Source organism: Takifugu flavidus, chromosome 9 (genome assembly GCF_003711565.1).
Source record: "Takifugu flavidus isolate HTHZ2018 chromosome 9, ASM371156v2, whole genome shotgun sequence".
In the NCBI taxonomy this organism is placed as follows: Eukaryota; Metazoa; Chordata; class Actinopteri; order Tetraodontiformes; family Tetraodontidae; genus Takifugu; species Takifugu flavidus.
This window is the reverse complement of record NC_079528.1, coordinates 10,798,084-10,818,308: the sequence shown is the minus strand read 5'-3', so window position 1 is coordinate 10,818,308 and position 20,225 is coordinate 10,798,084. Positions and strand designations below refer to the sequence as shown.

General features: G+C 44.9%; 4 protein-coding genes across 8 annotated transcripts; 2 read left to right on the top strand and 2 right to left on the bottom strand.

Moving 5' to 3' along the window:
- The first annotated feature begins 40 nt into the window (after nt 1-40).
- On the top strand, nt 41-4,995 carry tbc1d10c (TBC1 domain family, member 10C). Of its 2 annotated transcripts, none has more exons than XM_057042663.1 (10): nt 41-131; nt 427-551; nt 1,129-1,225; nt 1,302-1,409; nt 1,586-1,692; nt 1,776-1,890; nt 1,963-2,028; nt 2,188-2,377; nt 2,462-2,619; nt 2,744-4,995. In XM_057042663.1, the coding sequence occupies exons 2-10, from the start codon at nt 427-429 to the stop codon at nt 4,811-4,813; spliced, it is 3,036 nt and encodes a 1,011-aa protein (XP_056898643.1). In that variant the 5' UTR covers nt 41-131; the 3' UTR covers nt 4,814-4,995. The 2 variants fall into 2 exon arrangements, with proteins under 2 accessions (XP_056898643.1, XP_056898642.1); XM_057042662.1 differs by having other exon boundaries at nt 1,126-1,225.
- rad9a (RAD9 checkpoint clamp component A) lies at nt 4,862-8,436 on the bottom strand. Its single transcript, XM_057042671.1, has 12 exons — nt 8,150-8,436; nt 7,965-8,035; nt 7,780-7,853; nt 7,507-7,555; nt 7,291-7,405; nt 7,057-7,156; nt 6,693-6,796; nt 6,378-6,484; nt 6,190-6,254; nt 6,015-6,113; nt 5,434-5,671; nt 4,862-5,325 (listed from the first exon to the last, which is right to left on the bottom strand). The coding sequence occupies exons 1-12, from the start codon at nt 8,181-8,183 to the stop codon at nt 5,212-5,214; spliced, it is 1,170 nt and encodes a 389-aa protein (XP_056898651.1). The 5' UTR covers nt 8,184-8,436; the 3' UTR covers nt 4,862-5,211.
- On the top strand, nt 7,893-14,221 carry zgc:113229 (uncharacterized protein LOC550612 homolog). Of its 4 annotated transcripts, none has more exons than XM_057042669.1 (8): nt 7,893-8,042; nt 8,441-8,563; nt 8,917-10,162; nt 10,259-10,392; nt 12,017-12,410; nt 12,489-12,612; nt 12,698-12,894; nt 13,064-14,221. In XM_057042669.1, the coding sequence occupies exons 3-8, from the start codon at nt 9,344-9,346 to the stop codon at nt 13,310-13,312; spliced, it is 1,917 nt and encodes a 638-aa protein (XP_056898649.1). In that variant the 5' UTR covers nt 7,893-8,042; nt 8,441-8,563; nt 8,917-9,343; the 3' UTR covers nt 13,313-14,221. The 4 variants fall into 4 exon arrangements, with proteins under 4 accessions (XP_056898649.1, XP_056898645.1, XP_056898648.1 ...); XM_057042665.1 differs by having other exon boundaries at nt 10,256-10,392; XM_057042668.1 differs by lacking the exon at nt 8,441-8,563 and having other exon boundaries at nt 7,901-8,042; nt 10,256-10,392.
- Nucleotides 14,222-14,754: 533 nt separating this feature from the next.
- Nucleotides 14,755-19,580, bottom strand: p2rx3a (purinergic receptor P2X, ligand-gated ion channel, 3a). The gene is made up of 12 exons (XM_057042670.1): nt 18,088-19,580; nt 17,325-17,460; nt 17,135-17,206; nt 16,697-16,766; nt 16,519-16,624; nt 16,369-16,446; nt 16,159-16,300; nt 15,817-15,953; nt 15,648-15,741; nt 15,472-15,537; nt 15,323-15,400; nt 14,755-15,253 (listed from the first exon to the last, which is right to left on the bottom strand). Exons 1-12 carry the CDS (start codon nt 18,219-18,221, stop codon nt 15,125-15,127), a joined length of 1,242 nt encoding a protein of 413 aa, XP_056898650.1. The 5' UTR covers nt 18,222-19,580; the 3' UTR covers nt 14,755-15,124.
- Nucleotides 19,581-20,225: the final 645 nt, after the last annotated feature.

Below are 20,225 nucleotides of genomic sequence, written 5' to 3'. Positions count from 1 at the left end.
GGGGAGCGAGAGGAGAGAGAGAGAGAGGGGGAGAGAGAGAGAGAGAGAGAGAGAGGAAGTTGGTCTCCCAGCAATTGAGGAACTTTACCTCTTCAACGATCCAGTGATTAAAAATGACTGAAACGTAAAAGGTAAAACGATTAATATTTTATGGAATATTCAATATGTACACACGTTGCCTTATTTTGCTTATGTTTGACAGGCTTTGTGTTTTGCTGCAGACCATAAAGACAATGCAGATGTTAGTTCACGTTGGGTCTACGTTAAGTTCCTTTGAAAATGGTCAACAGAAGAGTTTTATCTAGCATCAAAACACCTCACGTCCTATGGGATAGGAATGTCTGAGAAATGTTTTAGCGGTTTTAATGATGATACAGAGCAAATGTAAGTAATGTGAAAAATGAGGCCGCTTTGTCTTTTGTTGAGATGTTGAGCCCATCGATTCGAGTCCAGAAGGACACCAGTGAAGAGGACAGCTCTGGGTCGGATGCAGGTTTGGAGCCTGAAAAGGATCGATTTGGCTTCATTGTGACCGACAGATCCACAGCCAGGTGAGCTGTTTTTAACCAGATGAGTACTGCAGACTTACCATAACCAGTTAAACAGCTCCACATGTCACGTTAAATTAAATGTCAAGCCTGTTAATGAGATGGAAAAATTAGACTTGTAGATTTGCCTCCAAGGCCAATAAAAAAGAAGACTTAGACAATATTAGAGCCAACTGCAATGTTACAGGCCAGAGCATTTTAGAAGAAAATGGATAAATAAGAAATATATCTATTTTATTTACTTTTCATGCAGAATGAAGGGAAAATTCCTTCTCTCGGGATCATTCAAAAGCTTCCTTACATTGTTATACACATTTTTATTTTAATAGGGTGGTAAAGATGATTTTATAGATCTTATCTGATTTTATCTGCCTCTTTGATAACATCCTGACCTGGTCGTTGCCATGGAGACTAAACTGCTACTGTGTGGTTTTCCTGTTTCCTGTCTGAATTTTCAGAGCACATTTATTCTGTAACATAAACTGAGAAACCTGCATGGAAAAAAAATGCGTGCAGATGCTGCCAGCTTTGAACAGTAGTGAACTGCTGATTTCATGTCTCTGCTGTTCTACACCAGCAGCGTGGGTCCATCTCCTGAGCTGGTCAGACAGAGGGAGGCCAAATGGATAAACATCATCGTCCAATGGGATCAGATTTTGCTGAAGAGGACCAATAAGGTGAGTTCAGTTGCCTAGACTTTCTAAACACTTTCTAATGAAATTAATGCGCTCAGCCGTCAACCCGTCTCTTCAGATCAAAGTGCAATGTCAGAAAGGCATCCCAGCCTCGCTCAGAGCAAAGTGCTGGCCTCTGCTGTGTGGAGCTGCAGCCAGGATGAAACAAAATGAAAACCTCTACCAGGTAAGGCCTAAAAACTGCAGCAGATTCTTCAGCAGATGGCCAATCTTTGACAATAAACCCCTCGGTTCTGCCCCAGTTTGCATTCGCACTCATAGATTAAAGTGCATTAAAGTAAACGATGCCATAACCAGTGAGGCATTAAAATGCTGTGCAACTTTTTATTCTCGCTGTATTAGTGTCTGGACTCGCAGTCTGCTCTGCAGAGCTGGGTGGACGTGATAAACAGAGACTTAGACCGACAGTTCCCTTTCCACGAAATGTTTCTGTCCAAGGACGGACACGGGTATGAACCATCTCTACTCTGGATGAGTTCCGGCTTTGCACGAAAGCCGTTTGATGTGTGTGTGTGTGTGTGTACATGTGCAGGCAGCGTGATTTGTTCCAAGTGCTGAAATCCTACACGCAGTACAAGCCAGAAGAAGGTTACTGTCAGGCTCAGGGGCCCGTGGCTGCAGTGCTGCTGATGAACATGCCTGCTGAGGTACCCAAACACGCTGCAGAGACAGCTTTCACTGTTGAACCTGACTCAGGCTTGTGTTTTGTGACCATGCAGGAGGCCTTCTGGTGTCTAGTGCAGATCAGTGAACAGTATCTGCCTGGATACTACAGCCCTCTACTGGTGAGGACGCCAGCAGAATGCCATGAATTGCACGTGAATTAAGTTCGCTGATAATGATTCCACCACCATGATGCTCTGTTCATACAACCTACATCGCTGATGTGAAGAGTCACACAAAAAATGTCTTCATAATTAATTAACTATGATGTCTCCAAAAAGGAGGGAGTCCTGTTTGATGCTGCCCTTTTGGACTGGGTCTTGAAAAGGATCTGTCCAGCTGCTCACAAACATCTGCAGCATCATGACGTGGAGCCCCTCATGTTTGCTACCGACTGGCTCATGTGTCTCTTCACACGCCACCTGCCCTTCAACGCTCTGCTGCGAGTCTGGGACCTGTTCTTCTGCTACGGTAGCAGGGAAATAATATTCGATATGGTGTGAATTAAGCTGGATGTGTTTAAGTTGCAGAGTGCCGCTGTCGCCTTTCGTGCAGGGGTTCGGGTGCTGCTTCAAGTGGCGGTGGTGCTGGTGCGTCGGGCGTTGGGCCGGGCTGAGCAGAGGAAGAAGTGCGAGGGTCAGATGGAGACTCTGGAGAGGCTGAGAGGCATCAGAGAGCATGTTCAAGAAGAAGCCGATGCCTTTATCGCAGAAGTGAGACTTAAAAAGAATGCTGTAGAGAACGGGGAACAACCAATAATACCGGACCGTCCCGATATTGGTTAATAGAATCTGCAGTACAACGAAATTGTGACGGCTGTTGTTTTGCCGTTTTCAGGTGAGCGCTGTGCCACTCTCAGCCCGGGATCTTGAGAGGCAGACAGAGAAAGAGATGGAAAAGTGGAAGAAAGACAGGCCTTCATCGACATTTGACCCCAGACATCGGTGCACGGGATACCAGATGGTGTGGGCGGTTGCTCGGCAGAACCAGGAACTATTGGAGAAGATGGAGAGAGAGAGGGGACACCTGTCGCTCCCTCTCACTCGATCGACCTCCATGCTGTCACTGTCTCCCAAGAGGTGGAGGAAAGGTGGAAAGATCAATGAAGGAGAACGGGAAGGAGGCGCCCGAGTTGTAAGACATCTCTCTATGGGAGCGAAGGACCAGAGGTGGACTGAGATCAATTTTAAACCTTCGCAGCGTCTTCAGGAGGACGAGGATGCAGATTCACACCAACTGATTGATCAGAGGGAAACTGAAAAACTGAACCTGCCAAACATGGCAGCGAAGCCTTCACAAGATAGTTCGAAAGACCAGATTGAACAAGAGGAACCCATAAGTACAGGAAAGCATGAAAGTCTAATTAGAGAGACAGATGAAAATAAAAAACAAACCGAGGAGGCAACGCTTATAGATGCTACAGTACACCATCTACAGCTGGCTGGACCGCAGTTTGACAGCCAGTCACACTTCCTGGAACAGGAGAACTCTAAAATCAATGACCAGGATGGTACACAGAAACATCTGGAAGGAAACCCAGAGCCAGAAATTGAGGAAAATGTGCAACAGTCTCAGTGGGACACTGAAGAATTAGCAGCAGCGGTTGAAAAAGGAGCCCAGTCAGACACGGTGAGCAAGGAAGGAGAAAACAGTTCACATGGAGATGCAGTTAAAGAGGAACAGCACAGCTCTGAGCTGATAACACCGTCCCAGACTCAACCAGCAGCAGAAATCGATGGGCTGGATCAGACACAGGAGCAAGAGGAGGAAAATACAAAAGCACAGGAGGACCTGGAACACTCAGAACACCTACATTCAAAGACAGAAGTGGAAGAAATACTAGTTTCCAGTAACACATTGACTGGGTCAAGTGAAGGCTTGGTTCCATCTTTGAAAGCAGCTGAAGCAACAAAGGGAAATGGTGAAAGTTCACTTACTGCAAACTCAGGGGGTGAAAACAGTGACACACCAACGCAAAGCCAGATTATTGAGAGGCCTTCTGACATCACAGCATCTCCACAGGATCCTGATGGAAGAATTAGTCTGACACATGTCAGCCCTCCGGACGTACCTGCCCCAGAAAAGGTCCTGGGTACTGCAGGAGAGGACAAAAACACAGAATCTTTGCCAGAAACCACAGTAGAAAATGATGTTTTTGATCCGATTAAACTAACAGACTGTAATATTGACCTACAAGGTGGTGAGCTGAGGACCAGCTGCCTGGCACAAGCCTCCAGCCGTCGCAACAGTCGGTCATCCGGGGATTTCTGCATCCGTAAATCCTCTAGCTCGCACGCGTCCAGGTTGGGACGCAGGCTCTCTGAAGACCTCTTCACAGTCCCGCACAAACCCAGTCAACAACAACCTACTGAGAGTAACCCAGGAGACAAACACGCAAAGCCGCTGTCAAATCTTGGAGGAGTAAACTCAGCCCCGGATTCCCCTGATGTGTTTTCAGTCAAATCATCAGAGACTAATCCAACAGATCAACAGAAAGGGACCCCAAACCCTCAGAAAGGTTTCAGTTTCTTCCGTAAACTAAGAGGCCAGACCCCAAAAAACCAAAAGGGGACGCCCAAAATCCAAGTGCCCAAAATCTTCATTCAGGACTTCAGTGACGGAACAGGGATGGAGAAACCCATGAAGGAATACAGGGAGGAGAAACTGAATTCCAGGGAGAGGAGGCGGAGGCAACGGGAGCAAGACAGGCGGACGAAAGAGGAGAAGGTCAGGAAGAAGAGAGAAACGGAGCAAGAGAAGGTGACAGAGAAAGGGAAGAGGAACGCACAGACAGGACAAGATGTCCGTGTACAAGGTGACCAAGAGAAATGCGAAGGGCTCCATCCTGGGAAGCATCAGTCACACAGACAAAGAAATTCTACCTCCTATGCTGAATCCTACTTTTGACTAAACTAAACTGTTTTCTTGGTGTTTCCAAAAGTAAGAAGACAAGTGTTTTGAAAAAAATACATCTTTTATTTAGGCTTTGAATTGTACTGGATAACAAATGGACAGAATGTTTGTACAATCTCCCCATAATTTCTAGCCTGTAACTCACATAATAGTCCAATAAAAACTGAAATACATTAGCTGTGGTTGCTGTTTTCTGAATAATCTGTCTGCACATTCTTTGCATAGATTTATGTAAATAAAACTGTATAAGCAGGTAAATACAAACAGAATGATTTCTGGGGGTACTGATCTCTTCTAATGCTGCAGCCGGTGTGGATGATGTGGGTACAAGTTATCCTACACACAAGCTTCCAGGTTAGTCCTCCTCTCTGCTCCATATCGGGCTACTGTCACTACACTTCACTGTCATCCTCGCTGTCACTGGCCAAGACTTCCTGGGTCATGACTGGCTGAGTGGATGTCTGTGAAGATGGTGGGAGAACTGATCCAAAGAACAAGGAACAAAACTGAAAGAAAGACAGCATGAAAACACATCAATGCCAGTTACGTGCAAATCCACAGAAATGACCGCACCGTCTCCAATTCTTTCATTTATTTACGTGAAAACGCTTCACCTTCTTGTTGGGCGGTCCTTCTGAAGAGCCCAGGTCCTCCTCATCCTCCTCTTCACTGTACAACCTGGCCCTGTGATTGGCCACAGCAGGCTGCTTCGAACACGCAGGTGCAACAAATGGCGGTGTGGGAGCTCCCGCAGACGAGGGAGCTGGAGCAATACTAGTATCCATGGAGATGAGGTAAGAGTCCATGTCATCGTTCATGAAGTCATCAGGAGGGGGCGGAGATGAGTTTGCTCTGAGGAGAATAGAGAATCGAAACATGTTAAAAGTAACCTCTAACTCCATGCTGGGACTAATGTAGTTTAGCAACAATGTGTAGCAACAACTACTGAGGGTCAAATTATTAACAGGCCCCTCCTGCTCAAAACTGATTGGATACAAAGTTACACAAATAATAGCATTTAATATAAATCTAGCGTATTGAGATTCACTTAGATCTACCTGCAGGTTACAGTGCCTATAAATGAATTTCCACTCTGAGGAATCATTGCAGAGTTCAGATTAAAAAGAAGGTGTCTGCTTTCAATCTGTATTTAAAAATTAGTGAACCATTTAGATTAATTAAAAATATAGCTTACAGTCCAGTTTTGCTCCTACAGTGGTTGACGTCATCAGAGAGAGTGGCCAGCACAAAATTGCCCTCCAGGACACTGTCTGTCACACAAAGGACTACAGGGCTGATCAACACAACCAAATATTAGTGTGTTGTGATTACTGTACACATTTCATCACTAACCTGTAAATGATAATTACCTGCCAGGTTCATCAAAGTACATTGAGACAGGGAGACTTGTAGACTCTGCAAACACTAAGAAACCCTATAAGAGAAATGATGGAATTAATACATAAATCTACTAGCATATAATTACAGAAGCCTATATTGTCAATCAGATTTATTTCATTATCTGGAAATTGCATCTTGAGACTCCCGTTGCTCTTACCCGTAATTCCTTCAGACAAAATGTGATACTGTTATGATTTTGGGTGGCAAAATGTTCAAACTCGTCTGATCCCAGGCACAGCTCAGTTAACATGGTCTTGCCCTGATCTGAGAGGAAAATGAGCAGCAAAGCAAAGAGGAAATAACAGAATAGATATTACAGAATGCACCCTAGTGAGTCAGCATGTTTATTCCTTTGAAACAGAGAATTACTGTGCAGGACGATGACATATTTTGTGTTAAAGCAAATTTACAGCTATACCGGATGTATCTCATGCGCTATCACCGCTGCTGATTGAAAAAATAAAAAGACTACCATGTTCCTCCACATGGTTCCTGACCCACATCCGCTCATCATTAACTGACACAGTCACTTCTTCCAGAGAAGGGGGGAAATGTGTGACAGTGTCCACCAGCAATCTGATAAAGAGCGTTGCAGAGTTGAGACCAGTGTTGCGTTTAGTTTATGTGCAGATGGTGTACAGCAGGTATTAATCTGATAACTACAGTTGTAGATCATTTCCCTTTTTTCCAACAACATACTTATTGACAACAGATGCCTGTATAAATTAAATATCAATAAATTCAAACACAAAAATTCTAGCAAATTATAATATGAAGCTAAATTTTCAAAGGTCAGCTATTTATTTCTAAAGGATGTTGAATTTGTTTTTACAGACCTGGGATTACAGCTGAAAACATTGCCATAGCTGTCTTTATCAAATACTGCTTGTAAGCTTTCACTGTCCTGAAAAGACAGGTTATGCGTCTTCAGAAGGCCTGCAAGGGAGGAGCAAACACACACAAGGTTACACTGCAGCACGAGCAGGATTATAAGATCGGTCATTTGGAATCAGAATACATCTGAAACATTTAACACCGAGCACGATTGACAAAAGAGAAAGTAGTGATACCATGTTTGCAGTGGAGGGTGAAGGTGAGGCGGTTCTTCTGCTCTTCCAGTTTGATATGACACTTTTCCACTGTCTTCTCCAGAGATACCTGGGACCTAAATATGGCCTGAACACTCTGACCCACATGGAGAAGATGGCAATTAGGACTTTTTATTCAATTAGGACTAATTGGGACTTTTATTCCTTCATGTATGTATAAATCATCCTTTAACTCACCTTTATTGCCATCTTACAGCGGAAGGTTTGGCAAGTGGGGATGGTGTACCTACACCAGAACAAGAACATGCAAGCACTGATGCATGAGTAATAAAATATTTTGTTTTCAGAACATAATGTGCAGTTTTAATGCACAAAGCATGGGTGGGGTGGGTCAGGAAATATGCAATTTATTTTAACACTACTAATATCTGATTGATTTTAACAAAAAATAATAGATCAAACAGGAAAACACACACATCACAAAGCAATTTATGTAGACACAAACTGCACCTGCTGAAGAAGAGTGGTGCAAACAGGAAGCAAGCATATGCTGATCGAGAAGAGTTTACGGACCGCAAGGCCAGCTACAAGAGAGAAAAAAAGAGTGATGTTTCTCATTTACGCAAAGTGTGCACCAACAGGAAGCACCGAGGCTGTATGCATGGTTGCAGGAGGTGTTGATGGCAGCGCCTCACCCCATCTTTCTGAGGCTCTACATAGAGCTCTTCGCCAATCCTGGACAGGGAATGGATCGCTTTGGCCAGCACTGAACGGTACACGCACACGCACAGACACATTTTAGAGACAACAAACACCCAATGCTTTCAGAATGGTATATAGAAATATTAGGCTATTCTATTACGCGTAACAGAACTCCTACCTCTCACATTTCCTCCCGATATGACGCAGTCCATTTCACAGATTCAACTCTGCGAACATTCACATTTGTTCCTTCTTAAGTTAGCAAACTTGGCTACGGGCTAATTGGTGGCTAAACTCCCACACGTGAACCCGTGATTTTTATATAGTTGCATTAAGAGAATTAGAATTCGGCTGTTTAGTAGCCAGTTTCTGTGTTTTGTTTCTACATAAGTTCATCCATGCTGTTCGTTACGCCGTACTTGCGTTGTTTACGCCGCCATTGACAGCTTCCGGTCTGTTGCCCAATCAGGAAGGGGAAAACTGGTCGACGATCGGCGCATGCGCAAAAGATATCCCAGTTTATCCCAGCAGAGGCCGTGCAAGAGGCAGGATTACCCTGGATAAAGCACAGACACAATGTCCTATGTTAAAAGTAAGGCATGTTATTTAAACTTGGTTACTTTGACCAATAGCAGATTTTGTTGAGTCATTCTATCAAATTATTTTATAAACTTTTATAAAAAGCACCCCCTCATTCCATTGGTAGAATCTCATCACCTTCAGAAAAAGTCAATTTGGACAAAGGTATATATGCTGAAAATAGCAGCTGCCTACTAAAGAAAATTCTTTAATTTAAAACACAGGCAATCTAGTGTCAAGAGACCCAGACAAGAAAATAGGAAGTAGAAAGATGGGCAGGAATAAAAATGGAGGGAGTGTCACTGTCAATGCACAATTATCTGACTTCACTGGTCTTTCTTGTTGTTCTGCTTATACGCTCGCCAGCATCACATGTGTGGTTTCAGAAGAGGTGTGACTAAAACAACCATCATGTAATGAAACCCTGGGCTCAAAGTGAATGAGACTATCTTTGCCAAGTGACACAACAGCCTAAAGAGGGAGCATGGATTCTGGAATAGCTGAGGCCGTTTGACCTGAGAAATGGAGCAGTCCACGCAAGGAAAGGAAATGCTATCTGTGGAATTTTTACAAAACAGGATAAAGGAAAAGAGTGGAAACTGAGAAAGAAAGGATTTCAAGACTCCAAAGGGCAGGAGTTGGAGGAAGGGGTGACATGCTTCACACACAATTCCTCAATCAAGTATTTTAAGCAATAAGACTTTGAGGAATCCATTCCTTTTACATGCGCCTGTCATTGTCGTGCTGCTGTGAGGAGTCTTCTTCCTGTGAGCCACTGCAGATCCATTCCTAGATGTCTCAGTCACCTAATTCAACAGATACTCAGGCCGTGCTGCAGTCCATGCTGCAAAGACTGAAGATTCAGCAAGGTAAAGATAGTGCGACGCAGCAACACACACATGTACCCATCTCAACTGTTTCCACATGTGCAGAGGGAGTTGCAGAAGCCTCCAGCGTGCAGAAACTTAACAATGGCCCCGTAGGTGGACATGAATTTGGTTCTAATGGAATCCCCTCAAGGCTGTTGACGATCTCTGAAGCAGGCCAAAGCTTAAGCCTCAAAGATGAGGTAGCCCAAAAACCGGTCCTCAACTGGGAAGTGAACAAGGGTCACATTTCGTTCCCAGTCCACAAAGACCAAAGTGATGGTGGCACAAGTCAGAACAGGGTGATGGGACAGGACACACAGCTCAGGATCCCACCAGCTGAAACAGGACAACGAGTTCCTGCAGAATTACCTAAAGAGGGCAATGCTACTTCCAATAGGGCCGAGATGCAGACTGTGAATATTGGCGGCGTGACTGTTAGTAGCACAGAGCAGACTTGGAACCAGGGTTTTCAACCTAAAGTCTTTGCATGGTCCTCGAGCCCCACGCATGCTGCAGGAACTCCACGTTATAGAGTTTTACCTTTGGAAAATGGAGAATTTTCACCAAGTACGGACACACACATGACTGCCACCGGTTTTAGTAGGAATCAGCAGTCAACAGGAAATAAAACAAGAAGGTGGACTCAGAGGATTAAGGCAAGGTGGAAGGACAGACAAGGGAGTTTTGGCAAAAAGCAAAAAGAGGAACAGAGAGATGCTAAACAAATCGGGCAACAAGCTGAAGTGAGTGATAAATATATTTCTGAGTTTTCGTGCTTTGTTGACAAAGCTGAAGGACACAACATCTTATTTATTTCACTGATTTCACCTCTCAAGCAGCTGCTCAGGACAAACAGTATCATCAGTGCATCAAATGGGGAGGAGGAAGCTGTAGTCTCCCCACCAGGCCCCAGTGATCCCATTAAAACTGCTCTGACATGTACTGAGGACACCAAAAATGAAGCGCGCACAAGGTAAGAGGGGAAATGATCAATAAGCACATACAAATAGAGAATAACAACTCAAAAACACAAATGTTCCCACTGTCAGATTTAAACTGCCGTTAAATCCAAAATGAACAACCACAGAGCAGAAGCTGGTCAAAGCTGTGATGAGATTTTTGGTAGATAATCATTTTCTCACATCTGCTTTTATTGTAATTCATGGTAATAGGACATGTTTATGGATGCAGGACTGGGATTTTACCTTTTGTGAAGTGGCCTACAGCTAAAATATATTTAAAATAAAATATATTTATTAAAAACCAGCTATCACTCAATAGCACGAGTGGAAATGGAGTTTTAGATGTTTTAATTATGTAAAAAAGAAAAAGAAAAGATAAGCCTTGTGTTATCAGGAGTATTCCGACTCAGTTCTGGGTTAAAGCAGCAGTTACAGCCTGCAGTCTTCTTGAGAATAATGCCACAAGCTTTGGATTCTTCTCTGAAGAGCCTCTCAAGTTCTGCCAGGTTCTGTAGGGACCATCAGTGGACGTCTTTCCAGAGAGGACTGTTTATCAGGGCTTGGACTGGGCCACTTAAGAACTTTCACAGAGTTGTCATAGGTGTGTTTAGGGTCAGTGTCTTGCTTAGTCTGGGGTCCTGAGCACTTTGGATCAGGCTTTCTGCCTGCCTGCCTGCCTGCCTGCCTGCCTGCCTGCCTGCCTGCCTGCCTGCCTGCCTGCCTGCCTGTCTGTGCGTCCATCCTTCTGTCCTTCTGTCCTTCTGTCTGTACAGAATATTGAGAGAATATTTGATTTTATTTATTTATTTTTTTTTACAAAATAGAATGAGGCTGCAGTGGAACAAATTGGTAATTCTAAAGAGAACAAATGAAGGCTTGCAGGTTGTGTTCCCATCACATTTGGATAGTTAAAATCATGGTCCTGGGTGTGCACGCTGTGCCTTTTGTTTATTTTGGCCTGTCATTGCCATCGCTCAGTTTCAGCGGAACACGGAGTTAACCTCTAACCGGTATGCAGCAAAAGCTAAACTGCTAAACAATTACAATACAGAAAAGCTCTCGCATGGTCATGTTTCCATGGCGATGCTTTTGCACTTGAGAATTTGGTTGTGTGTCTCTTTCTCTTGTGTTATATTCTGCAACCACAATGATGTAACACACTCAGGATCTAGTTTCTCATTGTCCTGCTGAAATAAAGTCTTTCCTTGTCATCAGGCGTAAATGTTGCTCCCATGAATGTGCAGCTTACTCATGATGCACTGCACATTCATGCACGTCTTTGGTATTTGCTGTCTTTTGTTGTATTGCCTCAGCTTGTACAATTCAAAAGGATATCAGTTTGAGAAGCAATTGTGCTGATTTCAAAGAATGTGGGCCTTTTGTGTTTTGTCAGTCATTACACGCGTTTCTGTTACATCTATTCTGAAACTAACCTTCTGGACAAAAATGTATATTCATTGCACAGAGGAACTAACTAAACTTTAACTACATGAAAAAACCTGGACACAAACCTTTTTGTTCCATTATTTAAAAGATGTACAGGCCTCTGCTAAAAACTTGCAATACATAATAAGAACTGGGTCTATTTTCTTATTTGGATGATTCCAAGTGTGTTCCCCTCTTCTCTTGCGACAGTGACTTTGAGTTCGGTCTGGGCTCCTTCAGTCTGCTGGAGGAGATCAGCAGTGGACAGGAGTGGGCCAACTTCCTGACCCCTAACCTGACGCCTGCCTCAGCAGATCTGAGACCGTTGCCAAAGGTCAGAAGGCCCACGTTTAGCACCCAGTCGCTGATTCCGAACCACAGCAGCGACGACCAAAGGGGGTCTCACGACAGGGGGGCAACGTCATTTTCAGACATTAGCGTGGCACAGACATGGCCTGGATGCTTCCAGCCTGTCAGCATGGACATTTCAGAGGAACAACAGGGCGTTCAGAGAGAGAGCGAACAGACGGAATTAATGGAGCACAGACGCGCTCCGTCAGATGTGAGAATTCGACGACAAACGACACCGTTGCCGTTGTCACAGGTGGGGCATCCTTTTCTGCTTTCCCAAAGTTTAGAATCACGTGTGAGTGGGTCATTATTAATCCGATTTCATATGCAGTGCGCAGATATTCAGAACAACTCGTGGATGAAGCGCAGGATACAAATGAACAGAAAAAGACATCACCACCTAACTGAGAGGACAGAGGAGGACCTCCAGATAGATGTAAACCACCCAGACAGAGGTCAGGCTCACCTAATGCTCTAGACATCACAGATGCTCTTATAGCCGTAGTATGTCATTCTGGTGTCCTCTTTCTCCCCTTACAGAAGGCATCAAGTCTTCCTGGAGCAGTTGTGAGATGGGGGTGTCGGGAGCACCTCATCATGATATTGGCCCACCTGTATACATGTCTCCACCTCTCTCACCATCTTTTTCCCCGTCTTTGGCGAGTCCACCTAAGGGGGTGCTCAAACACTCCATATCCCAGGACTCACAGTCCTCAGTAGAAATTCTGACAAAAAGGGTAAAACAAAGTTTAAAACGTTACAATGCCCCCTTGTGGCCAACATATTCATGGCACAGTGAAATTAATGCATTTAAAAAACCTGGATATAAACCTTTTTATGTATATGTATAATTGTGTGCAAAATCAATCCTATTAATATATAATCTAATCATCCTCTCCTCCTCAGAGGCGAGTAGAGGACAATCGACATGTGCGTTTTTTTGAGCAAGTGGTCACCATAATGCCTCCAGAGCTGGATCCAGATTGGTCAGACCCCGAGGAAGACTCCAGAATAGAGGAGGACTCATTGCAGGAGCTGGAGCGTGAAGAGGAGCGATCAGAGATGGAGGATGTGGCCCCAGCACGCAGGTCAACTCTGCCCGCCTGGATATTGTCTCTAAAGAAGATGAATTCACAGAGGAAGCACCGAAAATGAACCTGCAAAAATCGAAACTTAAGGTGGAACGGTTCGCGTCATATAGCCACATTTGGCGTCCAGATTAAAATATTCTAAAGAACATCATCTGCAGTTGTTCCTGGATCTTGGATCAAACCTTTGTCTCTGCACCAGCAGCTTCAATGTGCGGCAAATGTAACTTTCTTACAATGAGCGTAGTCCTGACACGTTATTTTAATTCACGCTATCTAAGTGTGCACCCGTAAAGCCAGCATCGGTCTCTAAGTGTGTTTAATTGGTTGATAAATGGAGAACATTAGCTTTCCCAGCTTTTAACCGCTGCACTGCGCTGCCTTCCCGTGTCACATGGCCGTTCACCAGACTGACCCCTGCCTCATCTGCCGACTCTCTGGCTCACAGGAAGAAACTGATAGACACTTGAGAGCTAAAGCAGTGATGCTATCATTGGCTTGGCCCTTCATTTAAAGGCATCTGTTCGGTAGAGAGATGTTCTTCTGTAATGGAATACTTTGAACACGAGCACAGCATCATCCCTCACATGTGTCAGCTGCAACAGGATTAATTGTCGATTAAAGGCTGAACACTGAAAGCCATGTTTGTCGTATCAGGCAGTCATGGCCTTCAGCTCCACAGGGCCACGGTCAGTGCTAGTGAATGTCAAAAACAATTATTTTTATTCCCACAAAACACAGGGCCATGTGAGAAATTATTTTTACTTGAAATGTCTGTGTTCTTCAGAACTCTGTCTTGTGACATCGGACAGATGCAGGAGAGCCATCATCCCACATTCTTCAGGTTCAGTCATCAGACAACATGTAGGAGAGTTTATTCAGCCTGTAAACAAATGAGCTACTTTACAGTTCTGTGTTGTCACTTCCGTTGCACACATTATATCGATTTGTGTGATTAAATTTGTACATCAAACTATGTGGCTGGCTGCTGTCAATCCCCCAGTGGCCTCATTTCTCTCGTCTCGTAAATCACTGTCAGGGCCATTAAGAGGCTCTTTAGCTCGTCTCTTAGTGCCCCGGCCACAGTTTTGAGTGAGACAGACAGCATCGACGGATCTGCTAAAATGCGGACTGCAGCGCTACAGATGGAGCGAGGAGGCCCGGGAATAATCTAAATGTTTCAGATAAAAATGTCTGAAGTGGACTGAAGAAGGGAAGCGACCACTTGGAGAACTGACACGAGTCCATTAGTCTGTGCAATTACATTGTCTCCATGCGTCACCTCCCAGAAGTAGTCTAATAATGGCCCATTTGTTGACCACAAACCACATCCATTCATCCCATCCTTACACACACACACACACACACACACCACACACACACACACACACACACACACACACAGATGTGCCAATATTATTAAAACTATGGTTTTGGACATTTTAGTTCTTCTCTTCACGGGGTTGATGTTGGCGTGGACAGGATAGCAAAGAGACATACTCAAAAAAGTTACGCAAATATGTTTATTCTCAGAATTGTTTTAATATTCCAAAATCTGCCTTGGTTGAAGGAACCCTCTGAACTCAATGGTTCAGCTATGTCTTTTTTTTAAATTTAAACAACAGGATGCTGATAGTGGAGTATAATCAAGCTTCCTGAGTACAGCAACAGTGTGTTTTTTGAATGTTGTCACTGCAGTAAAGAAATAACATACATTTCCCACACGTTTGTTACTGTTCGTGTTACATGCCACGGTTTCCCTCCACCTCATTTGTCCCCTCATAAACGTTGACACAGACACTGGCATAATCAGTCTCTCGCATGGCGATCCAAGAAAGAGAAAAATAAATGTTCAGGGTCTTCAGAGAGCGGCTGCAGGTCACACCGGCTGGTCTGAAAGGGCGAGGGAAACCGCCCCCGAGTCGTACGAGCTCTTGATTCCCTGTTTGAGTGACAGCTGGCTGCCGGGGCTCCGAGCAAGCGACGCTTCGATCTGAGCCTCTGAAACCTGCAGGAACAAAACAGTGAAAGTCTCAACTCAGCTTTCGCGGAAATGTCCCAGGCTTCAACTTGTTACCTCTTCAAACTTCTTAGCTTTATACTGCTCAGCTCCTTTTAGGAAGTTCAGCAAGATGAGGTCACAGAGAACCGTCCCCTGCAGACAGGGGAAGTTAATACTAACGCCAGACATTTTCTGATGACTTTCTCCGGAACAGAATCTCTTACCAGTCCGATGGAGGTGAACGCGGCGACTAAATTGATCAGCGTTGGGACGGTGTCAAACTTTCCTGCCTGGTGGAAGCAAAGAAGTGGTGGAAACAAACAGGTTTGTGCATGAGTTCAGTCAATAGAGTTCCTTTCTTCAGTGGCGCTTTACTAACAATCAGCACGATCAAACTCACATTTCCAGTGACCATAACGTCAAAGCGGATGGCAAAGGCTTTGTGAAGCCTCCGATATTCAGTCCCGTTCTCTGTCTTGAAATGTTTGGCGAATCTGCATAGAAAGGCAACAAAACAAGGGGCTGCTTTAGTTAAGCTGGCACAAAGGTGGAGAGGCGATGGGCCGTACCTGAAGTTGTAGCCTTTGGAGACGGCATTCTTGGCGAAGGGCGCGTCGAGTCGTGAGAAAGAATATCTCGGGACACAAAATTCAACGCTCCAGTCCAGGTTACACTTCCACTCAATGTTTATTCCAATTTCTCCTCCCTGAGTCAGAAAAAAAGTCAAGGTTTCAATTTACTCGTGTGTTGTAGATAGAAAGCGACCAAAAGGCTAAAACCTAAAGTAATATCCTATAATAAGAGTTAATGTGGGTTTCCACCATTAATCCCATTTCAACTCATGAAATTAAAACTCAAGACTGAGCTGGATGATGGGAAACTGCGCGTAGATCAGAGAAGGGGGGTCTGACCTTGTCTGCCAGGTCAGCGATCTCCTGCCCAGTATACTTCAGCACATCTCCCACACGGAATATGGGGCAGAATGGGTTCTTCTCTGGATGGTAGTTGCAGTTCTTGATCTGCTCGGTTGTCATCGTGGAGGGGAAATTTCCTCTGAGACCGGAAACAAAATGATTTTCCAGTTGTGGGTAACGGAGGTTCGGTGTGCTGGTGAAACCCACCTGGTGACGTTGAAGAGCGGGAAGCGGATGCTGTTTTTGATGAAGATGGTGAAGTTGTTCACATCCAGCATTGGCTCACTGGAAAGGACAGAAGAAGACGGTTGAGGAGGACAAGCTGAGGCTTCCAGGACGCGTGCGCGCACATCTTACATAATTTGATCATCTTGCTCCGCTGGACACCATCCAGCGATCTCACACCGGCCATCGGTGTCGTTGACGTGGTCTTCGGGCGGGAGGCAGACTCCCGTAATTGCACCTGTGCAATGTACGAAGAGGGGGGAGTTACATCTAGGGCAGTTAAAAGGGTTAAACCGCAGCTTAGGCTCACCATTAGCGAGGATGGAGCCGAAATGATCGTGGCAGTCTTCGTCTGTGCTGCAGTTAAACCTGGAAGAGGTCTGAAAGGCACAAATAGCCACATGACTTCACTGTTGTCAGAATATTCTCACTGATACATCCTGCGGGGGGGGGGGGGGGGGGGGGGTTGCTCTTAATAAATCTAATATTGATGAGTCTCTGTTTACCGATGAATGAAATAAAATGCCAGCGATTGATTTGATTTGCTGATGCAAGCATCTCACTTAATGTCATTGTATTACGCTGCTCTTGAGGCATCCAGCCTGGTGTTCGACCCATTTCCCTGTCAGGTGAATTCATTATGAGGAGGTGACTTAGGAGTCACAGTTATGTTACAGTTCATTAGTTATTGATTACTTATCAAAACGACTGCACATGTTCTCTTGTTACCATTCCTGTGCATCCTCACCTCTCTACAATGTCCTTGGAACTGGCTGTCAGTGATGAGGAGTTTGGTTATGATGCAGAATACCGCAGCACCCTGAAACAGAGACAGCGCCCAGGTTTCCGATGACAGCGAGAGGTTGAGGGTTAGGGGGCTACGACCTAATAATTCCTAGTTAAAAACAGAATAAATAATCCCCGCGAGCGTTACCAACCTGAGTGGGGAAGACGTAGTCGGCCACATCCATCACCTGATTGTGATGATACCCGAAGCCTTTGACTTTGGTCATCACGGAGGACTCGATGCCGGTGTCAGACGTCTGATAAGCTTTCTCGTGGATGAAGACCCAACTGCAGGACAAAGAGCAGGATTTGTACCTTTCAGGGGAGGTCAAGAGGTCAAAGGCAGACGCTGACACCGAGAGAAGGCAGATGAAAAACAAATGAAAACAGAAAGTGTTTGGGGGGTAGAAACTTGTGAGAATGCAAACAAAACCCCCAGAAACAACAGGTGGGTTTAAATTATTGTCACACTCCCACAATTAAACAACTTGATTGGAAGTTAATAGGAGTCAAGTCACAGAACCAAGAAGTAACAACAATATTCTTTATATTGGCCCATTATAGACGGATACTATAGATGTGGTCAGATATCACATCTCTATAAAACTGTGTTCAAAATTTAGTTTATTAATTAGTGTTTAGTAAGATAAAAGGTTTAAACATGATTAGACACCTCCAAAAATGCAGTTCAATTAACAGTACCTACTTTAAATTCAGTATTAAAATATCTTAATTAAACCTGTTCGTAAAAAATAAAAAATGTAGTCAGTGTTAGTTTTACTTCCCTTCTTGTGTGATAGAAAAAAGGAAGAAGACACTTTCAAAATCAACGGACGGGAGGAATCAAAACCACATGTAAAAAAAAGAGGAAAAACCCCATAATCACCCCAAAATCATGCAAACGCAGAGACTGACCCAACAAAGTACGTGATGATGAGCAGCTGTACGATCCGGTTGATGATGCCCACGGACCAGCTCTTCACCACCACCGACTTGGTGGTCTCGTAGGTGAAGAAGTCAGTGAGGAAGCCCCAGAGGAACGAGCCCATCGCTGCCCGTCAGTGTGCACCAGAGAGCCAATATCTTGAGTATGAGAGGAAAGTCCGGCTCCGGTTCGCTCTGCAGGGGGTGGCCTTGAAAAGCCCACTTTCGCTCCTCTCTGTGGCAACCGGTGATCTGTGTCATCAAATATTTGATGGCCTGGTATAATCATCTGGCTCCTCTGCCCACCCACCCATGCTCATTGGTTTAGGGCCAACAGACAGACCTCCCACTCTCTTCTTCACTGGGAGGCCTTTACGAGAGCCCTGACTTCAAATGCACCGAAATAAACGATCCATCGTGGCATTATTGGCAACCGTGCAATAATTGTGACATGTGATACAACCACTTACTCTCACAAACACGGACACCATTAATGCCTCTCACATCAGGAAGATAATATAATGCAGCAATGACAGAGCGCGCGGGCGTGTGAGTGCGTGTGCCTCAAGACGATGTCATTTCTTAAGTGGGTCCATTATGTTTGCGATCAATTAATGGTAACCCAATCCAAGCCAGGCACAAACGCACGCACGCAAACAGGCGTACAAGCTATCAGGCAGAACGTGATGGCTGCTGATGCCCTGAATCCCAGCTCCTAATGTTGATGCCCTAACGTGGCTCAAGACCGATTATTTGGAGTTCAGAGGTTGGTTGAAAGAACGTTTGGACCATATTTGCACATATTGGTATTTGTAAAGTGCAGGTAGACAATCAAGCACATATTAGGCAACACCAAGGGTCATCCAGAGGTCTTCTGACCAATTTAACCATTTTACAAGAACAGGAGGAGTTCCTTATCTCAACCAACACCGTCAGAGTGGAAGCTAAGCACACATCCGGCAGTTTGGGCTCTTAAAAGCCACCTGGTTTGATTGACATCAGTGTAGCATCACTTTTACAGACCACAGTACATCTAGAGCCCCCACAGCCCAAACCACTGTCTCTGAAATGCTCGTGTTGCCATCAAACTTCCCGGGATAACACTTCATCCCAAACCGCCCTGCCTGGTTAAATGGTTCTCAGCTGCAGCACTGCACAGATTAGAATCCTGTCAGAATGAAGATGACAGGACTCGAAATAAATCCAGATAAACAGTACAAAGGTAGCAATTTCTTATCGACTGTGATTATTTTCAGTCGATTCTTTTGGATTTGTCATGTGACCAGAGAGACTGGATTTTGTGTCAGAATTATTTAGTCCTTCACTAGGAAGCAGCCTGGTGGGCCCAGGATCTCAGACTGATGAGCATCTCATCTCTTAGATACAGCCAGACCCTCGCAAGCTTCAACAGTGATCAGGAAATTCAATTCGGAAATGAACGCCAGAATCCCTCGATCACAGCGATGGGTCTGCCTGGAGAGCCTGACGCCATTTTGTCTCTGAATGTATGCTTTATCCTGAAGAGAGTTTGTTACAGATGTAATTACCAAGGTGTCTATATATATATATGTGTGTGTGTTCTCTGCCCTGCTCCATGAATGCCTTGTTCCAGTAGCCAATTTGACATCAGGCAGATGTTCCCTGACCCCTGACGTGGACCTTGTTGACCCGGGCAACGTCCGAGCCAGTATGACTCTATCAGTTAATGTTCCGCTCATACCGAGGTGTAGGCATATACGCATAAGGAGCCTTGCCTAAGGGCTCACCTGGATTCGAACCGACAAACTTCCGCACCAAAGTCAGCGGCTTAAACCACTGGCCTATCCAGTCGCATATAAGCCACTGACATCAAGACAAGGAAGCTCCTCACCATGCACGGAGGGTTTCACCCTAAGTCCAGCGTCCTGAGGAAAGGAAGCGAAAGGAAGGGGGCCGAGGACTAGTAAGTGTCCGAACTACTGTCCAGGAGGAAATAACAAGCTTCCAAGAATACATCAAGAAGATGGCCCCCACTGACCCACTGCTGAGTGAATGCCTCAGGCAACAAAAGCCCACCAAGGAGGAGGAACCTGAGGGGCTATCATGGAAGGACAAGCCCATGCATGGAATGTACCACCGACAAATTGAGG

Coding starts and splice junctions, on each gene's coding strand:
- p2rx3a (XM_057042670.1), bottom strand. CDS start 18,221: ATGGGCTCGTTCCTCTGGGGCTTCCTCACTGACTTCTTCACCTACGAG. Junction 16,625..16,696: donor CGGCTCCATCCTCGCTAATG/GTGAGCCTAAGC, acceptor TACATTGCACAG/GTGCAATTACGGGAGTCTGC. Junction 16,301..16,368: donor CCGCTCTTCAACGTCACCAG/GTGGGTTTCACC, acceptor TTCCGGTCTCAG/AGGAAATTTCCCCTCCACGA.
- tbc1d10c (XM_057042662.1), top strand. CDS start 427: ATGTTGAGCCCATCGATTCGAGTCCAGAAGGACACCAGTGAAGAGGAC. Junction 1,891..1,962: donor TGATGAACATGCCTGCTGAG/GTACCCAAACAC, acceptor GTGACCATGCAG/GAGGCCTTCTGGTGTCTAGT. Junction 2,029..2,187: donor GATACTACAGCCCTCTACTG/GTGAGGACGCCA, acceptor GTCTCCAAAAAG/GAGGGAGTCCTGTTTGATGC.
- zgc:113229 (XM_057042665.1), top strand. CDS start 9,344: ATGTCTCAGTCACCTAATTCAACAGATACTCAGGCCGTGCTGCAGTCC. Junction 10,163..10,255: donor AAATCGGGCAACAAGCTGAA/GTGAGTGATAAA, acceptor TCACCTCTCAAG/CAGCTGCTCAGGACAAACAG. Junction 12,411..12,488: donor CACCGTTGCCGTTGTCACAG/GTGGGGCATCCT, acceptor TTTCATATGCAG/TGCGCAGATATTCAGAACAA.
- rad9a (XM_057042671.1), bottom strand. CDS start 8,183: ATGGACTGCGTCATATCGGGAGGAAATGTGAGAG. Junction 7,854..7,964: donor TAGAGCCTCAGAAAGATGGG/GTGAGGCGCTGC, acceptor TCTCTCTTGTAG/CTGGCCTTGCGGTCCGTAAA. Junction 7,556..7,779: donor GCACCACTCTTCTTCAGCAG/GTGCAGTTTGTG, acceptor GTTCTGGTGTAG/GTACACCATCCCCACTTGCC.